This window comes from Leptopilina heterotoma, unplaced genomic scaffold (genome assembly GCF_015476425.1).
Source record: "Leptopilina heterotoma isolate Lh14 unplaced genomic scaffold, ASM1547642v1 Lhet_6, whole genome shotgun sequence".
Classification (NCBI taxonomy): Eukaryota; Metazoa; Arthropoda; class Insecta; order Hymenoptera; family Figitidae; genus Leptopilina; species Leptopilina heterotoma.
This window is the reverse complement of record NW_025111137.1, coordinates 6,301,815-6,322,769: the sequence shown is the minus strand read 5'-3', so window position 1 is coordinate 6,322,769 and position 20,955 is coordinate 6,301,815. Positions and strand designations below refer to the sequence as shown.

The 20,955-nt window shown below is 25.5% G+C and overlaps 1 protein-coding gene across 1 annotated transcript; it reads right to left on the bottom strand.

Annotated features, from left to right (window-relative positions):
* Positions 1 to 11,617: 11,617 nt before the first annotated feature.
* LOC122509090 (cuticle protein 63-like) lies at positions 11,618 to 17,634 on the bottom strand. The gene is made up of 3 exons (XM_043622856.1): positions 17,611 to 17,634; positions 12,264 to 12,627; positions 11,618 to 12,188 (listed from the first exon to the last, which is right to left on the bottom strand). The coding sequence occupies exons 1-3, from the start codon at positions 17,620 to 17,622 to the stop codon at positions 11,866 to 11,868; spliced, it is 699 nt and encodes a 232-aa protein (XP_043478791.1). The 5' UTR covers positions 17,623 to 17,634; the 3' UTR covers positions 11,618 to 11,865.
* Between the last annotated feature and the right edge of the window lie 3,321 nt (positions 17,635 to 20,955).

Here is a 20,955-nt window from a genome sequence, read left to right as displayed (position 1 = left end):
TGAAATTGTGACTAATTTAGATTTAAAGAGTATAAAATATGAAATATTAACATTTATGTGAGAAGATGATAGAGGAAGGTCAAATCGTGACGAGATCGCAGTCATCAGTGACCTTGATAATCAACGTTGATTACGTTGTGTATATACTTTAAAGTAGGAGTCGATGTTTGTGGGTCGCATTCCCCGTCTCGTATTGTGCATCCGTTTAGGTCAGGCTCGAGTTGTTTTGCCCACGCATTAAAATCGAGAGTGCTAACTGCATGCAGTATGTTATCTATTGTGTTTTCTAACTTATGTTGCTCCTTCTCATAAATGTGACACAATAGCACTTAACTTCGTAAAGGATCAACGATCTTTGATTATTTCTGACAATTCACTATTGGCCAATCAAATTTCAATTTCGATTTATTTGAAAATAATTGAAAATCAATTTTTAAAAATCGACAATAATATAAAAATATTTTTAAGTGTAATCGTAAATAATTTTTTTTTATATAGTAATTATATAATTTGTTTTCTTAATTTATTTTATTAATTAGTTGATATTTATTAAAATTAGTTAGCAATAGTAACTAATTAGTAATATTTATTATTTCGTTGCTATTTATTATTATTAATATTTATTACTAGTTAATTAGTATTTATTTTATTCGGCATTTACTAGTTAATTAGTATTTATTAATAAATAGTTAATATTAATTTCTAATTACATATTATTTGATGCAAATTAGATAGTATTTAGTACTAATTAGTCAGTATTCATTACTAGTTAATTATTGCTTATTATTAATAAGTTAGTATATATATTACTAGTTAATTAGTATTTATTATTGTTGAATAACTATTTATTACTAATTAATTAGCATTTATTACTAGTTAATTAGTATTTATTGCTAATTAGTTAGTATTTATTACTAGTTAATTAGTATCTATAAGTTTGTATTTTGCATATTACTAATTAATCAATATTTATTTCTAATTACTTAGTACTTGTTACTAATTTGTAATTTATTATTAATTAGTTATTATTTATTACTAGTTAATATTACTATTTATTACTATTTAATTAGTATTTTTTACTAGTTAATTTATTAATTATTATTACTAGCTAATTAGTTTTTATTATTAATTAGTTATCATTTATTACTAATTAGTATTTATTACTAGTTAATTAGTTTTTATAACAATTTAATTAGTATTTATTACTAGTTAATTAGTATTTATTATTAGTTAATTAGTAGTTATTACTAATTAGTTAGCATTTATTACTAGTTAATTAATATTTATTACTAATTAGTTACTATTTACTTTATTTGATAGTTATTACTAATTAGTTAGTATGTATTACTAGTTAATTAGTATTTATTACTAATTAGTTAGAATCTATTTTATTTGATAATAATTCCAAATTAGTTAGCATTTCTTACTAGTACATTATTATTTATTACCAGTAAATTAGTATTTATTACCAGTATATTAGTATTTATTACCAGTGAATTAGTATTTGTTACTAGTTAATTATTAATTATAAGTAGTTAGTATTTTTTACTACATAGTTAGTATTTATTACTAGTTAATTAATATGTATTACTAGTTAATTAATATTTATTACTAGTTAATTAGTATTTATTACTAGTTAATTAGTATTTATTACTAGTTAATTAGTTTTTATTTCATTTGATATTTATTACTAATTAGTCAATATTTATTTCTAATTATTTAGTATTTTTATTACTAACTACTGATTGTTTGTTACTAATTATTGGTTACTAATTACTTATTATTTATTATTAATTAGTTATTGATAATTAATTACTCAATATTTGTAACTAATTAGTATTTGATTACTGATTTCTTTGTATTAATTACTAATTCATTCGTATTAATTTCTAAATGAACTATTTGTAATAACTATCTAATTACTAGAAATTTGATCAAATTGATTTAATAATTCAAGTTATTTAACAATATATCTTCAGCACTACAATTCGTTTGTGGGACTTCATCAAAATTGAAAATATAATTTAGTATAATTTTGTTAATTTAGTCATTTGTGTGTAGTAATATTTGAAGTGTCCAATTAACAAGTGAATGTAAATTCTGACAAGTGTCAATTACCATTGGGGTGAGTGTGAATTGATTTTTAATAGTGGATGGCGATGCGTTGCGTTGGTTTGTAATTTCAAATGTCATTATAATTTCTCGAAATGTACCTTCGATCAAATTACATTATGCACTATTGTTGTAAACTATATACACACGCAATCAAATAATCAATTGTTTCCTTAGTTTATTCAAAAATTTATGTAAAACATATGCAAATTATATAGACTACCGTGAGAAAAGTATTTACAAAAATAGAATAGAGTCAATTGGATCGTGGGCGATCGATTAACAATTTTTTTTTTCTAACAAATAAAATTTTAATTGTTGTATTGTGTGTGCTGAAGAAATAAATATTATATTTATTAATGGAATAAGAATAATTTTTTAAATGGTAGGTACCATTTAAAAAAGTTATTATTATTCCATTAATAATATAATTATTATTCCATTCATCATATAATTATATTATTCCATTAATAACGTATAACAATATTGCGCAAATGTTGTATGGTTATTTTGAGAATATCCCGTCTTATAACAAAAGGATTTTCTGAGGATATCCTCAGGATATCTTAAATAAATGTAGAATATCTGAAGTCAGTTTTTAAAAATTCAAAGTGATGGATCCAATATGGCGGACATTAATTTAAAAAAACGTGGATTTTTATGATATGTGGTATTTAAAAGTATTTTGTATCGCTGATTACGAATCTAAAGTCAATTTTATAAAATTCAAAATGGCGGATTCAATATGGCGGAAATTATTTTAAAAAACACGGATCCACCATTTTGAATTTTTAAAAACTATCTTAAAATTCCAAATCTGTAACGCAAAATATCTTTGAATACCATATTTTATTAACATCAGTAAATTTTTAATTTTAATGTCCGCCATATTCGATCAGCCATTTTGAATTTTTGAAAAATGACTTTAGATTCGTAATCAGCGATGCAAAAATACTTTTAGATACTTTCTTTTTTATTATAAACTTGAAATTTACTATTTTACATAAATTTATATTCTTCTTCTGCAAATATGATAATTTGAAAGATGAACGAAACTAAAAGTCAAATGTATTCTATTGTGGGAATACATTTTTCATGATGATATAACATTTCGACTGAAATACACTACACACTATAGTGTACACATGACATAGATGCACTCTCATAATCAAGAACCTATCACGTTCAGTGATGGCAAGGCGGATTCCCTCGTATAATCGAGATTGAATTCTCGTTTCGTTAAAACCAACGGGAGTCGATAGTGCGATTGATTAGAATCGGATACGAGAACTGAGCATTGGGATTGAAGATCACACTTAAAAACGAGAATGATGGAGCATCTGTTTGTGCTTTTAACATGAATCTCTCTCTCTCTCTTTCTCTCTCTTTCTCTCTCTTTCTCTTTTACGCTTCCTCTCGACTCTATATCAATAAACCTGAACAATATGAAAGTCACATTATTATCCTAAAAATTCTTCTCATCGAAACAAAAGAAAACTAGAAAAAAAACTAAATTAAAAAAATTCAGTGTTTAAAAAGTTAACTAATAATAATAATCTGATAATTATATCTTTCATTCATTCATTCATTCATTCTTTTTGCACTTTGATGTTAGTTTTTGTGTATCCCTTTGTTTTTTTCTTTTTCTTTAAAAAATATAATTTGACAAATCGAAAATACGATATTTTTTCATGATTAAAAGAAATTTAAAGAAAAATTATGATAAACAAAAAAAATATTCTGATTTTTGTACATTATATGATATGCTTTTTTCTATAACAAATTTCATTTGACTGGTATAAATTATGCAAATTTTTTTCCTGTTTATTTATAAAAAATGCAAGAAAATTATTAATTGTTAAAATATTATGATTAAGATATAGGAAATATACCCATTTTATGCCAAATTTTAATTTCTCAATAACAATATTGTTTAAAAATTCATTTTTTTCTTTTGGGAAGAAAAACATTAGATATTTCCGTTTCTTAATATTTTTGTAGAAAATTCTCAATTTTCATAAGGAAAACTAATAATTTAAAAAAAAATGGAATTAAACTATTTCAAAGAAATTAATTCTACAGAATTGTCAATTAAAAGTATAAAAAATTCAAATTTTCATAGATTTCAATTTGAAACCTTTTCAAAATTCAATTACTTGTATAAAAATTCAGGCTATAGATAATGCTTTTAATATTCAATTATCTACATCATTTAAAATTTTAACTGAAATTTATTTTTAAATCAATTTTTAATAGAAAATTATACAAGAATTCAACTTTTTAAATGCAAAAATAAATAATTTATTGAATAATTGAATTCCTTTGATGAATTTTCATCAAATTTTTAAGAATAATTACATTTTTCGAGGAATTAGATTAAAATTGATTTTAAAAATTGAAAAATGATTGAAATTCTACAATGAGTTTTATTATTTATGAAAATAAGTAAATTCATAAAAAAAATTTACTATTTATGAAAATAATTGAATTCCTGTAAAAAATTTTATTATTTATGAAAATAATTAAATTATTCCGAAGAGAATTATAAAAAGAATTTTTTCTTATTTTTGAAAATAATGAAATGTTTGAGTAGAATTTTATTAAAATTTTTAAATAATTAAATGTTCTTTTGGAAAATTTTATTAAAATAATAGATATTTATTGGAATTTGCCAAGAATTTTATTACAAAATTTTTTAAATAATTGAATTTAGTAAATGAATTTTATTCCTTTTTGAAAATAATTGAAATTTTGACGAGAATATTAAAAAAAATTTTGAACCTAATTGAATTTCTACGAGGATGAGAATTTTTGTGAAATTTTTATTATTTATGAAAATAATTAAATGTTTGCATAAAATATTATTAAAATTTTTTTAAAAGAATTGAATTCTTTTTGGGAAATTTTATTAAAATATTAGATATTGAAAATAATTGAAATTAGGACAAAAAAAAAATAAATAAATAAATAATAATAATAAAATTAATAATAAAATTATAATAAATAAATTTTGTTGACATTCATGAAAATAATTGAATTTGGAGAAGAATTTTGTTATTTATAAAGATAATTGAGATTTTTACGAGAATTTTTTTCAAATTTTGAACATAGTTGAATTTTATAAGAAGAATTTTTTTTTAATAATTGAGGCCTTGGATCCAATAACTCGCCCGACGCTCGGAGGAACGCGCAACTGCCAGTCAGTGAGCAGTGAGCGCCTCTGGGCCACTCACTGCTACCCGACTGGTATTAGCGCGTGCCTTCGAGCGTCGGGCGAGTTATTGGACCCAAGGCCTCAATTGAATTTCTGCAATTATTTGTAATTTCTCCAAAATTGAATTTTTTTTAGTGTTTTCAACAAAAATTTAAATTAGAAAATTCGCGCTGAAGCGCGCGAATTGTTGCTACTAGTATTAAAACTATATTCCAATTAATATTTTATTTTTATGAAACAAAATTTGAATTAAAAATTTTTAAATTCAATTTTTTTTTAAAATTGCTAATTTTATTTTAAAACGAAGTAAAAAGTTAGCTTCGCAAATTGTTGCTTTAATAAAAAAAAAAGTAAGTGTCCATTATACTGAAAGTAAACTGTTGTAAATAACAAGAATTCGAATTGAGAAAATTAACGAGGAATTCGAGTGTCAATGATTTATATCCACCCCTATTGATAAGAAAATAAAAATTTTCAATTGCGTCAACTTGATTCCTTTATATATATATATATTTTTTATTTTTTTTCTCGTGCTCTATGATATAACATACTTTAGAAAATTGTTGTGATCAGCCCCGCCCTAAAACACCGCAGCTAAAAAGGTACAGCGACCCACGTGATATTGCAGTCAGTATAAAAGCTCAGATTGATCCAGCTGCCGGTGACAATTGTTCATCTTGATGTCGTTTGAGAAAGTCGAGCAAGTAGTAGAATCTGGGAGCGCCATTTTCTTGAATAATTCACAAATCCAACAAATTTTACAGTCACAAATTTCCGACAATATTTATCCGTATGTAGTCATTTTGAAAAATTACCCAAAATCAACTATTTGAGAAGACTAAGCAAACGAGAAGATATCCTAGTGATTTATACCACGAAATTCGTTTCGCTTTTAAACACTTCATATCTTTCTTCCGTTCTCTCGTCGATTCACTCTCTTCAGGTAAGTTTCATATATGATTCTTTAGAAGAAATTGTAGAAACGTGTAAAAAAGAAAAAATGTTTCAACTGTAATTCTATTTTTGATGCGAATCAACATTATTTTTTATTTTACGCATTTTTCTTCTTTTTAAAATAACTAAAAATTAAAATAATTTTAAAACATCAGTTTTCAGTATAGAACTGCTTTTAATGACCTACGAAAAATAATATTTTCACTCTACAAAGAGAATACAATTTAATGGAAATTAAAAAAAATTTCCAATACATTCTTTTTTGCAAATCCAATTTAGGTAGAAATTGTAATAACAATGTAAAATTTACACCATATCATCAGCGAAACCTTAGCTTCAATATAAAACAAAAAAAAAAAATTCTCATTAAATTCTAGTTATTGACAAAAATATACCAACTCACTTTAGAACTTTTTCATTTCCCGAACATTTTTAACATCAGTATTTAAACAAATTGAAATTTTGAATATGATATAAAAAAATTTTTCAGTCCTAAAATAAAGTTACAATTTCTATATCAAACTTTCACTCACTTATTTCTAAAGTCTCTATTTTACAATTACAGTTGAAAATTAAAACAATATTGAAAAGTACATAAAAAAACGAATTTAAAAAAATTAAAATGTCTAATAATTTCGATTTGTCGGAGAAATGGTTACATAATCTGTAATTTAAAAAAAAGACGTATATTTAAATTTTTTTTCCACCTTTTTATGGTTTGCAATAAAAAAAAAAGTCGTGAAAATAAACATTCGCATTGAAGGAGGTAGAGTAGATTTTTTTCTTCTATTTCATTGAATAGAATCGTATGATCGAGGTAAGTACTTGAGTGCTACAATAGCACCTCTCATTGTCAGTTCAAATAGTTGAACTATCAGCTTTGGAAATGACATCGACTAGTACACCGTGTCTGTCGCCGTATCGCCTTCTCCACTAGATCAATGACTCCAACATAACACGATCTTGTGACGAACCTTTAGCAGCATATCGATCAAGTATTAACAATGAAAGGAGATCCAATCTTTTGATACACGGCATTATTATTCACATTTCGAGTCAAGAATTCTCACCAATTTTTTTTTCTGAAGAAAAAAAAATTTTTTTTCAAGCAGAAGAAATTCCCTTTTTTCTCGTTTGTAATGTCCTCGTAAGAACTAATTCTAAATGTAGAAAATTCTAAACGTAAAAAACTTTTTTACCCTTTTTTTGTTCTTTGCTAGAATTTTTTGAGTAGCAATTTTTTTCGTACATCGAGTTTCCCATCTAGGTTCAGTCAGTAAAGTAGATTTTGAACGACACTAGATTTTTACATTTTCTTTCAATAATAGGGTAAAAGTCCAGGCGAGATGATTTTGTCTAAACTTTTATTCATAATTAAACATTGATTAACACTTTATTTTAAAAGAAAAATAAAATAAAATATTTTCGTAGAAACAATGTTAAAATTCACGTTTTTTTAAAAGTGCACTTGGCCTCAAGTGCACTTAAAATTTAATAAAATTGTATGCAAACATTTAAATATTTTCATAAATAATAAAAATTTTTATTTTCAAAAAAAAAAAATTAAAATTCTTCTTATAAAATTCAACTAGGTTTAAAATTTTTTAAAAAAATTTCGTAAAAATACCAATTATCTTCATAAATAAAAAAAAATTCTTTTCTAAAGTTCAATTATTTTCACAAATGTCAAAAAAATTCTTGTCCTACTTTCAATTATTTTCAAAAATTTTTCTAATTTCAATGATTTTCAAATATCTAGTTTTTTAATAAAATTTTCCAAAAAGAGTTCAATTCTTTTAAAAAAATTTTAATAAAATTTTATGCGAACATTTGATTTTTTTTCATAAATAATAAAAATTTTACAAGAATTCAATTATTTTCAAAAAAAAATTTTAATTCTTCTTATAAAATTCAACTATGTTTAAAATTAGAAAAAATAACAAAATTCTTCTCCAAAGTTCAATTATTTTCATAAATGTCAAAAAAATTCTTGTCCTAATTTCAATTATTTTCAAAAATTAATTCAATTTTAATAATTTTCAATATCTACTATTTTAATAAAATTTGCCAAAAAGAATTCAATTCTTTTAAAAAAATTTTAATAAAATTGTATGCAAACATTTAATTATTTTCATAAATAATGAAAATTGTACAAGAATTCAATTATTTTCAAAAAAAATTAAAATTCTTCTTATAAAATTCAACTATGTTCAAAATTTGAAAAAAATTCTGGTAAAAATCCCAATTATCTTCATAAATAAAAAAATTCTTCTCCAAAGTTCCATTATTTTCACAAATGTCAAAAAAATTCTTGTCCTAATTTCAATTATTTTCAAAAAATTTTTTAATTTCAATGATTTTCAATATTTATTTTACTAAAATTTCCCAACAAGAAGTAAATTATTAAAAAGAAATTTTTAATAAAATTGTATGCAAACATTTAATTATTTTCATAAATAATAAAATTTTTTTAAGGAATTGAATTATTATTTTCATAAAAAATAATTTAACATTCTAGAAAATAATAATTGAATTAAAATAATGAAAATAATTTTGATAAAGTTACAGTAACAAAACTGAATTATTAGTTAAAACAATTGTAGTCAACAATATATATAAATAATAATTATTAATTTTCATATCATTGTTACCATCATTATTATTATCATTGCTACCATTATTATTAATTATTATTATTGTACATATTATTATTAATATTAGATACGGTGACGTTACAATATATGCTTGAATTCCCGAAAATAATTTTTAAAAAATTGGAACAATAGGAAATTTTGAAAAATTTTATGAAAATAAATTTTACATTTTAAAGAATTTTATTTTTTCATCTTTGAAAATTATCTACAAATATAATTGTATTTTTGAAAATACATTATTTTACGAATAGACAAAAATTATTCTATTTAAATCATTAAATTCTTGTGGTTGAATTCTGATAGGAATAGATTTAAAAAAAATTTTCAGTTATCATTTAGGGAAATAATTGAATATTTAAAGCGTTATCACAGGAATTTTATAGGAAGTAGGTAATTAAATTTTAAAAAATACAAAAATTAATTTCTTTGAACATTTAAGGAAAGAAAAAATATAGAAATAGTATTTAAATTTATATTTTATAAAATTATTAATGATATTATTTTTAAACATTTTTAAAATTTCGAATAATATTACTTAAAAATTTAAAAAAAAATAATTGAATTTTGTATCAATTACAGTTGCAATTGTTTGAAATAATTAAATTTCAAAAAGGTCTTTCATTGAAATTTTATTTGAAATTTTAATTTCAGTGGAAAAATAAATAAGAATTTTTTTAAAATTATTGTTTAACAAATAGTATTGAAGTTTTAGATAATTTAATTTAGAAATTTCGAAATAATTCGTTTCTTGAGAAAATGTATTAAAAATGTTTTTAAAAATAATTATATTTCCGAAGATAATTTTAAAAAAATGGAAACAGGTGAAAATTTATTGTAAAATTGATTTCGAAAAAATATTTGTATTATCCATCAATCTCCGGACTTAAAATTTCTGTTAACTTCAAATTATTAGCTTTAAAATTAAAAGTACATAAGGAAGTAAATTTGGCGAAAATTTCTCAGATCGATTTAATTTTTAATTTAAAGTTGTAAATCGAACGGCTTTTTTTCTATTACATTTATATATATAAAGGAGTTTTAAAATAAATTCACGATCGTAAATGTGGCAGTAAAAGAGTATTTTACGATCATGGCCGCAGCTTAAGTGAATTCTATATTTGATAAAAATCAGTTAAAAATCAATCTCAACCATTAGGAATGTCGAGTATCAGTATTAGATGACCTGTTGATTAACGTAGCACGACCCCGGACCAAATACTATTGTGATTTACACGATAATCACTTTTTGTCATTGAAAAACACACTTTCCATGCTGACTTGCATTGCGCTACTAACAAAATACAACATTCCATCCGTTTATAATTGCGCACATACACAAACGAATGATTGATCTTTATTATTATATTCTTTTCAAGGTAATAAATTTTCCCTCCGACATGATTTATTTTAATAAGATATTTCTATTTTATTGTTCTCGAATAATTACTTTATACTTTATCGTTTATTATATAATGTATATTCACAAATAAATGTTAGACATTTTTGTTTAATTATCTTTGATTAATTAATTAAATGGTATAAATTTTTTTATCGCAATTTTATAAATTAAACGTTCATCTTGACTTAAATTCATAAAATATATTTCCAACTTGTTTTCAGAATAAATTATCTGTTTCTTAATGTGTTGAGAAATATTGAAATGCTAGCGTAAAGTTATATGAGAGTCACTACGGCTATAAATTTAATAAATTTAACTAATGTAAATTAAACATGTATTAATAAGTTGATAATAAAGCTGATGATTTTCATCATATATGTTTAATTAACCCGCCAAGCAAGCCAAGCAAGCCAAGTGTCTAGTAAATTATTAGCCATTATTATTATTTTTGTTATTATTATTATTATTAATATTCTAATTTTGCCAATTACGAAGATAAATTTGCAACTGTAAATACAATTTGTGGTAATGTAAATTATTTTGATGGGAGATTTCGTGTGAAACTGGGCGTGTCAATTGACCTATTTCTTGTAGTCTTCCTTTTGCTTTGGTTCAACATGAAGTGGGTGACCTTTAAGGGAATTTGTGTGGAGGTTCAGTGCACTCTCACAATGCAACTACATCTCCAATGATGATGAAATAAAAAGAGATTACGCAGTCGATATCAAACGTTAATGCCACTTTTTCATCACGAATTGAATCGGCCAACAATTTCCCATGAGAATTTTTTTTTTTTTTCACGTATCACTAATTTATATTATTAACATTATATTTAATATTTATTTCTCGTATTTGATAAATTTAGAAATTCTACACTAAATCCATTAATTTATTATTTTTTTCTAAAGTTTTTTTTTATTCTCCTATTTCTAAATTTGTTTACGTTATTTTCCAAGTGTAGCAAAATATTCATAAAATTTACAAATGCCTTCATCAATTTTATTGACATTAGAAATAATTTAAAGTTCAGTGGGTCAATAAGACTTGGTGTGTGCTTGAATGTCAATAGATAATATTATAGTAAATCGACGAAGATGGTTTATAAAGATAATTGGAAAAAATAACTGACAAACTGTGTTGTGGTAAATCACGCTACTTTTGACCTTACCCTTTACATGCATCGTAACTTTGTGACTTGCAATGAGATTTTTCCCTCTGATCAAGACTTTGATTTCTATTTACAAACAAAGGTATTGAGATTATGGTAGAAGACAATGGTAAAAATTATTATAAAAAAGATTTTATTTTGACTGAAGAATTCGGCAGAAGATCATACATTAAAATCACATACATCAAGGCGAAACTTATCGAAATAGGAAAAAAAAATTGCTCTTGTTTAATTATTCTAAGAAATGCATTTACTCCGGACGTTTATGTCAGATTCCAGATGATTCGCAAATAAATCGCAAAAGTCTTAAGTCTTTCTGTTTTTTTATTTTATTTTACTATAGATATTGATTATTGGTGTTGTTTTACCAGTGATGACCATGGCCGTGACCATAACCAGCATGAATTGCTCCGACTCCACTGCCGTGGGTTGTAATTTTGCCAGAGGGACCAGCAATCACAACGGAACCTTCATGTGGTCCGGAAATTGCTGCACTACCCGCGTGAGGTCCAGATAGAACTGCACCGTGAGTTGCTGGACCAGCGAGAATTGCTCCATGAGATGCGGGACCAGCAAAGACGGCACCGTGATGAGATGGACCCTGGAACACTGCTCCATGATGTCCTACTCCGGCAATGATTCCTCCATGGCCTCCATATCCATGACCTCCATATCCATAACCAAAGCCTTCAAAAGAGATGATTATGAATTTTTTAGGTAAATTCAAATTTTCAATTAATGAATAATTTGTTGTACTTTTACCTCCATCAACGTAACTGCCATCATAGGGACCACCGTAATGTTCAACGTGGGCGGGACCAGCGACGGATGCTGTGACGACAGCTGGACCAGCAACTGCACCTGAAACGTGCACTGGTCCAGCAACAGAACCAGCGAGATGTGATGGTCCAATTGCAGGACCAGCGAGGGAAGAGTGTCCTACATGGGGACCGGCTATACTAGCTGGACCTAAAACAGGACCTCCGAGTGCTACTCCATGGGCACCATAGGCTCCATGACCGAAACCACCATAGCCACCGTAAATTCCATGTCCACCATATCCATGACCACCGTATCCATAAGCCGGTGCGGCAGAGGCAGCAGCCAAGAATGCCAGGGAAATTATCTGTACACATACATAGCACAGGTAATTCAACTTTTCTTTCGAAAAAACATTCAGTACAATTGAATTCAATTCGTTTCTTTTACAAACAAACTTTAATTTTAGTTTCTCAATGACAGTGACCGGAAATTATTATATCCGTAGGATTTCCCAGAAATTTATTTATTTACTAATATCAATATAAACGGTCTGTCTTAGCTTGGAATATTGCACCTTAACCTGGTCCTAACTTGGTCACCCATGTAGAAATTTCCTTAAATTCTCTTATCAAAAATTGAATTCTAGTAAAAATCTTGTCAGGAAAAATGTAGGCAACTGGTTAGGCCCCGGGATTTTCTATGACGCTCGGATTTTGTAAGAATTGTCTTACAAGGAAATGTAGTAAAAATCCTACAAGAACCACGCAAGGTCCTTTCTAGAAATTTAATTCTTCACTTTTTGTTTTTTAATGATCATTTTAGGTCATATATAATCAATTAAAAAATGTAAATAATAAAAATAAAAAAGATATACAGAAAAAATACTATTATCATTAGTTTTGAATAAAGAACATATACTAAGTGTGAAAATAGTTGCAACTAAATAAAAATAAAGTCGCAAAAACGAAAGAATTAAAATTTCATAATCAAAATATATATAACACAAAACCCATATTATTATTGAATTTAAAAAGTTAAATAATTATCAAATGAATTTAAACAACTAATTAATAAATACTTACTCAAGTTCTGAAGTTCACAAATACAATAATTAGATAGGTATACACAGTAAAACGTGAGGTGTTAAAATAACACCAGAATGAATTAAAATAATCTGCAACAGTTTAATCCCTCTAGGATTAAATTAACACCAGAAAGGATTAAAATAATCTATTTTGGTGTTATTTTTAACTATGAATGAAATTTTACTTTAAATAAAACACAAAAGTCAACGATTTGTAAAAATTCAACACGGAGAAAAATATAAAGTAACTTTTACTACTTTTATAGTAAAAAATTTCCGGTAAAGCATTTCTGGTAATTTTTACTCCAAAAGTATTTAAAATTACCAGAAATGCTTTACCGGAAATTTTTTACTATAAAAGTAGTAAAAGTTACTTTATATTTTTCTCCGTGAACAAATTTAGCTTCTTCAGGGAGAATAGTAAGTTATTTACTAACTAACTAACTTAGTAACATAGTTACTAAATTCAATTGCGTTCAAAAATTTTTAAAAAATTTCAATTCTCTTTATAAATAATAAAATTCTTCTCTGATATTCAATTATTTTACAAAATTTTAATCAAATTCTTCTCAAAATTTCAATTATTTTCAAAAGTATTCTAAAATTCAATGATTTTCAATATCTACTATTTCAATAAAATTTTCCAAAAGAATTCCATTTTTTGAAAAAAATTTAAATAAAATTCTACGCAAACATTCAATTATTTTCATAAACAATAAAATTTTTACAGAGATTCAATTATTTTTATAAATAATAAAATTCTATTAGGAATTCAATTATTTTCATAAATAATAAAACTCATTGCAGAATTTCAATTATTTTTAATGCAATTTTAATCGAATTCCTCGAAAAATGTAATTATTCTTAAAATTCGTCCAAAGAATTTAATTTTTTAAAAATTTGTTAATAACATTTTTTGTATTTGTATTTTTTGTATTTAAATAATTGAATTCTCGTAGAATTTACTAATAAAAAAGGGTTTGAAAAATGAATTTCAGTTAAAATTTTAGATTATAATTAAATATTAAAAGCATTATAATATGGATTTTTAGAAATAATTAAAGTTTGAAAAAGTTTCAAATTAAAATCATTGAAATTCTTAATTTTTCATATTTTTGACGACAAACCATTCTGTAGAATTAATTCCCTTTTTAAAAGTTTAATAGGATTTTTATTGAAATTATTTCAAGTTTTTATTTTTCGATATTATATTCAATTGGAGAATTTCCGAATAATTGAAATTTTGTAAAATTGAATTGTAAACGAATGAATTTGAAAATTCTCAAAGAACTTTTTTAAAAATTATTAAAAATAATGAATTTATGGAAGAATTTTAGTTAAAAACACTAGAAAAAAATTTAATTTTGGAGAAATTACATAAATTATTCCAGATATTCAAGTATTTTGAAGAGTATTAAAATTCTTCTTAAGGATTTAATTATTTTTACTAAAAATAAAACTCATCGGAGCGTTTCAATTATTTTTCATACAATTGAGGGCTCGGAGCTTGTAAACGCACGCAGAACATTGCGAAGCGTCGGTTCTTCGATCCGAGCTCTCAATTATAATTGAATTCCTTGAAAAAAGTAATTATGTTTATGCAAGTTTTAATAAAATTCGAGAAAAGAATTCAATTATTTAAAAATTTGTTAATAAAATTCTTTATGAGAATTAAATTTTGAGAAACATTCAATTATTCAATAAATTATTTGCTATTGCATTTAAATAATTAAATTATTGTAGAATTTTCTAATAAAAATTGACTTTCATTTCATAAAAATGAATTTCAGTTAAAATTTTAGATTATAATTGAATATTAAAAGCAGTATAGCGTGAATTTTTAGAAATAATTGAATTTTGAAATTAATTTTTTTGTAAAAGTTTAATTTAATTTTCTTTTATATTATTTAAAGTTTTTATTTTCTAATATTTCGTTATTAATGCATTTAATTAAAGAATTTAGGAATAATTGAAATTTCGTGAAATTGAATATTGTAAACAAATCTTTTTTGGTGTTAATTTAATCTGCAACACTTTTTAATACCTTACGATTTACTGTGTAATTGGAAAAATTAATAATTTATTTATAAGGTTAAGTAACAATTTTTTTAAACTTATCAGGGATCGAGAAAAAGAAAGAAACTATGATATACATATAAAATATAAATTTAATTTAATGAAGAGATGGAATCACGAATAATTGTTCTATATCATGTTTCGTTATTAATTTTAATTATTGATATAATTGAAATTGTAATTATACTGTAATCATGGTAATAATTTTAATTTTTTTTTTAAATTTAACTTTTAATTGTAAAAATTGTAATAATATTGTTATTATTAATTGTTGAATTAAATTTGTTATTAAAATATTTCATAAATAAATCATTATTGTTTTTAAAAATATTGTAATTATTATATTAAATATTTGAAAATTTATAAATAAAAGAAATATAATAGAAAAAAAATCAGTTTTCTTGTGAGGATCTCGTAGGTTCCTCGGGACATTTCCCTGTAAGACATTTCTGACAAGGTACGAGCGTCACAGAAAATTCCGGGGCCCAATCAGTTCCCTACATTTTTCCTTACGAGACTCAGATAGATAAAAGGGAAATTTTACAAGGCCCCTATGAGAATCCTGCTGCTTGCTAGATTATAAGTTATAAATATATTAAAAAAATTATTTACAAATATGTATCAGTAATTGTTTTAGTGTGATTTGAAGTAATGTTTAAATATTGCATGTCAAGATTGAGACAATATTGAACTGAAAGGTTCAGCACTGAACTGAAATGTGTCAGCAGTTTTTCAATGTTGGACGCAAAAGTTGACTGAACATTTATATAAAAGTTTACAATTTATAAAAAATATTCATTTAAATTTAAAAAAAAAATTTAACTTTCATGCAATGTTCAGTTCTTTTTTGCACCCAACCTTGAAAAATTGCTTATGTTTAAATATTTATTTAAAGTTTCATGAGTTTTAGGATTAAAGTTTCAGTGAATTAACTCAATTAAAAATTTAAAATATTCGTTAACGATATAACTTTCCAGTTAATGTTTTAAAGCCATTAATGGACTTGTTAACTTGCGTTAAAATCATATTCCGTTGGAAACTGAAATTTCCAACGTTTACGTCATCGAAATACGATAAAAACTTAAATTTTTCAGTAACTATTGTCTTTCCCTCCCTGATTGGATTAAAAATCCATTTAGGATGTAATGAAAAGAATGATTAATTTCTTTGTATCAGAAATTATTTGTTTCTTGATCTTAAAGAAAGCTTTTTCTCTGCCAGCGTGGTTAGGTGGTTAGGTTATCCGTTTTACGAATGTTAGGGTCGTGCGTTCAACTCCCAACATTTGGGGATTTTTTCTCCCTTAGTATGTAGGAATTAAGTTTTATAAATTACATGATAACAAAAGAAGGTAAAAAAAAGATGAAAAAATGAACCTCACTTTGAATACAAAAATAAAAAACGATCTCACAAGTTTTCAGAGTTTTCTGGATGTGAATAAAATGTCTGTAGAATATCTTAGAATATCCATTGCTGTTAGGGCGAATTGGACCACTTAACCTACAATCTTGCAGGAAAGTCACAGTGCAAGCTTGCTGCAAGTTGCAAAATTTTCCCATAACCTCCTAGTATGTAAGCCAACAGAAAATTTGTCCTGCAAACTTATTTAGCAAGTATGCTGCAAGCTTAGGTACAACGAAATTAGGAGGACATTTTGCTTCTTGGAGCAAACTTACACTGCAAGTTTCCTACAAGCTTACATACTAGAAAGCTATGAGAAAATTTTGCTACTTGCAACAAGTTAGAACTGCAAGTTTCCTTCAAGCTTACAGATACATTTGCAATCTTTGTTAATTTTAAAAATAATTTATTGACAATATAAAGCTGACAACAATTACATCAGACTGTTCTAGTTTTCTACGAAAATAATCATTTAAATGAATAAAAATCCATTTAATTTGCATTTAAAATTTTAAACACACACTGAACATTAATTTTAATCACTGATGTATTATTATTTATTGTATCAGTTCAAAAATCATCTTTGAATTTAAGCACATTAACACTGATTTTCCAAGACAATTTTGATGATTAGAAAAGAAAAATTCACTTTTCGAAAATCACTTTATAACGCACTTATTGAGCAAGTTTGATAACTTTAAAATCCAACTTTAATAATCCGATTGTTAAGAAAAAGGGATGAATTGAATTTTAGGGGATACACACATTCATTCAACGATTACTTACAAGGATCTTCATCTTGTTGGCTCTCGATTGTTGAATGTGCTTAAGAAAGTCGGTGGAGGATCTTTATATACGTTTCTAGGATCTTTACCGCGCCCCCGCTGATCCCTTCAAATCATATCCGTTGATGGGAGACTCACCCATTGTGCAAGAAGGTCGCAATCGAACACACCTTCCTAGGATGATAGAAGCCTTTAGGTTCACAAATAACCTTCAAACGGATGATAAACATCTCAATGTTACTAATCTTCACATTATCAATTTATCCACGCACAATTTTTTCCCCTATGGGTGTATAAAATATTTGTTTACAGCTGTTATGAAATTTCCGATTGAAAACATCTGTTACATTCTATGTGGTTTTTGCTTTTTATTATTTACTCTTTTTGGAAAAATAATAATAACTTTTTTTGTTTCTTTACAAACAAGTCAACAAGGTTATGATGATAAGGTTATGATTTAAACTGTCGAATTCAGTAGAGCATAACTGCTCTACTGAATTCGACAGTTAAAGTTGCTTTTAGTGTTTTTTCAATGATGGCAAAAAGCTTTTGTAGATTTTAAATGTTCACAAATCTAAATATGCAAAAAAATGCAGCTTTTGACAATTGTCTTATTTAAAGAAGCAAATTGTTTTGTTAAAAATTCTAGTAGAATGACATTCACTAAGTCATTAACTGGTTTATGTTCGACATTTGCAAAAGAAAATACAGTTTCACTGATTTCGAAAAGCTTTTTTATTATTTTTCAATGTTCACAATTCAGCTTTTGCAAATTATATCAAAAAAAAAACTTTCTCTCTACAGTCTATACACAATTCTTTATTTCAATTGTGTGGTTGAAATACCATATTCCAGAAGATAGAATTTTGAAAAGTAATTGTGTATTTTTCCTCTAACTATACGTTGAACTAGTATTTAAAGTCAAAAGGAGAATAAAAATGATGACAACTATTACACAGGACCAGAAATTTTTTTTCTAAAAATGAGATAAACAAATCTTGACCTGATTCATTCTAGAGATTCTTATGTTGGTAGCATGTTAATCGTGTCTCGATTTTCACACGCTCCGTTACCTCGAAGAAGCATTTATGTCTTTAGAGGGAGCGAGAGATGAATATGGAGAGAGACTCGAGCAAATGGAAAGACACCGAGTAGAAAACTAGGATTGCAAGGCCCTTATAGAACATTCCCTGCAATTAATGTGATCTCTGCACTCCACCAAGGATGGGTCGTTCGTCTCGAAGTCGCGAACTCGACCTTTAAAATATTACGAAAGATGTGATTGTGCTCTAAATCCTCTGCTCGTGCAACCAACTGCAGTTAACTAGTAAATGATACACACTTCACATGTTATTTTTCATTTTTTAATAACATTTATAAGTAATCAATTTTTAACGTATATTAGCATAATTTCTTCTATTGAGGATTGATTACAATAAATTGAATTGATTTTGATTTGACTTTGACTTTCACTAGACACGTATTTTTTAGTGACAGTTTTTACTGTAAATCAGGCCTGCTGTAAATAAATAGAAATTCCCCCCACAGAAAATAAATAAATAATAAACAATTAACCCTTTGAAGCATACATTTTTCTAATCAAAGGATTTCCTAACCAAGTACACTTTAGGGGGGGTTTCAGGGTCGCTGATTAAGAATCTGGAGTCGGATTCTTCATATTCCCAAAATTCAAAATGACGAATCCAATATGGCGGACTTATTTTTTTTAAATTGCTTAAATTCGCTTGAAACTTGTTACTCGGGGGTTTTTGGGGTCGCTGATTACAAATTTGAAGTCGGATTTTTAAAATTCAAAATGGCGGATCTAATATGGCGGACAATTTTTTAAATAATGATCGAAATCGCATGAAACTTGTCATCCAGGTGTTTTTGGGGTCGTTGATAACGAATATAAAATCAGATATTCAAAATTCGAAATATATTTATAGAAGAATTTATATGTTTATTCAGCGACCCCAAAAATCCACAAGTAACAAGATTGAAGCGAATCTGTTCGATTTTTAAAATTTTGAAGCGATTTTAAAGAATTTTTGTGAGGAAAAAAATGATTTGAATTTGAACATTATTTTAATTAATTTTAATTGAGATCTCTAACCATTTTCTATTAGTTTGTTATTTTCAGTATTTTAATTATTAAATCACGCAATTATACAGCCCCAACAAATTAGAATCCAATAGCGCTGAGTGATTTTATTTGCTAAAACCAAGATTTAATTTAACAATTAATTAATTGCTTAATACAAATTCATTCCGCCTCGCAAAAAATTCACATTCTAATAAGTAGATAATAAACATTAAAATTGTCAGTTAATTATAAAAACGTGAATAGTAGATATTTGAACATAAAAATAAAAAAAATGTGAAAATAATTTGCCATGTCAAAGAGAAACAAATTAAATTCCAAATTGAATTGTTCGACGTCGAGGTAAAATCAAATTACGTAATTAACACCCAGGAAATATTTTATAATATCCGACTTCTATAATTAAATAGAGAACTTTCCCACTATTGTTGGTGGTCAAACATAATAAAAAATTAATATTGCTTCCATAAAGGTGTGGAACTCATCGGAATATTGCGTTCACTTTGTCAGACAATGATTTTAAATGTCAGTGTCTCACCATTAGTTGAGATCACGTTCAATTTGATCTGACCCTTTTATTCCCTGATCGCAAATCAATGATTTCGTTTTTCAAGTTTTTTAGAAACAAAATTGACTCTAACAATAGGGTAGAACATTACTTAGTAGGTGAAATTAAATGATTTTTTTAAAAATTTCGTTTTGGTTTCGAAACAATATTCAATTCAGAAACATATTTATTTTTAATTTATTCCATTTTCATTGTTTTATATTATTTTATTGATTGGGAACTTTTATTTAAAACGAAGACAATTATGGAGGATATCTAACTAGATATCTACGTACTGATCGCAGTTCTGTTCTTCTTTACAGTAGATATAAAGTCAAAATCTATCTGCCCTAGTTACTTTGCTATTTATTGATGATTTTAATGACGAACTTAATTCCTTGGTTAAAATTATAATAGTAAAAATTTAATTTAACTTCGATACATTTTTTGAAAAGAGTAATTCAAATTATGTATTCGTTTATTAGTCACAAGGTCTGACTATACAGTTAAAATTCTACTGCTCTGAATTGTCAGCTGCGTGTTGCATTCCTGACATTGAGTCGTACTACTTATTTCACTTCTTTGATAAATTTCAACGTAACTATACCTACCATTTTCGAAAAATCACTAGCAAAATTGTAAATTTGCATGATAAAACATTTGTTTATAAATGTTGATGCTATGACAAAATATGT

Bases quoted from the DNA above. Each gene is read 5' to 3' on its own strand.
- LOC122509090 (XM_043622856.1), bottom strand. The intron at 12,189-12,263 runs GTAAAAGTACAA...TCTCTTTTGAAG, and splicing joins TGGCAGTTACGTTGATGGAG to GCTTTGGTTATGGATATGGA.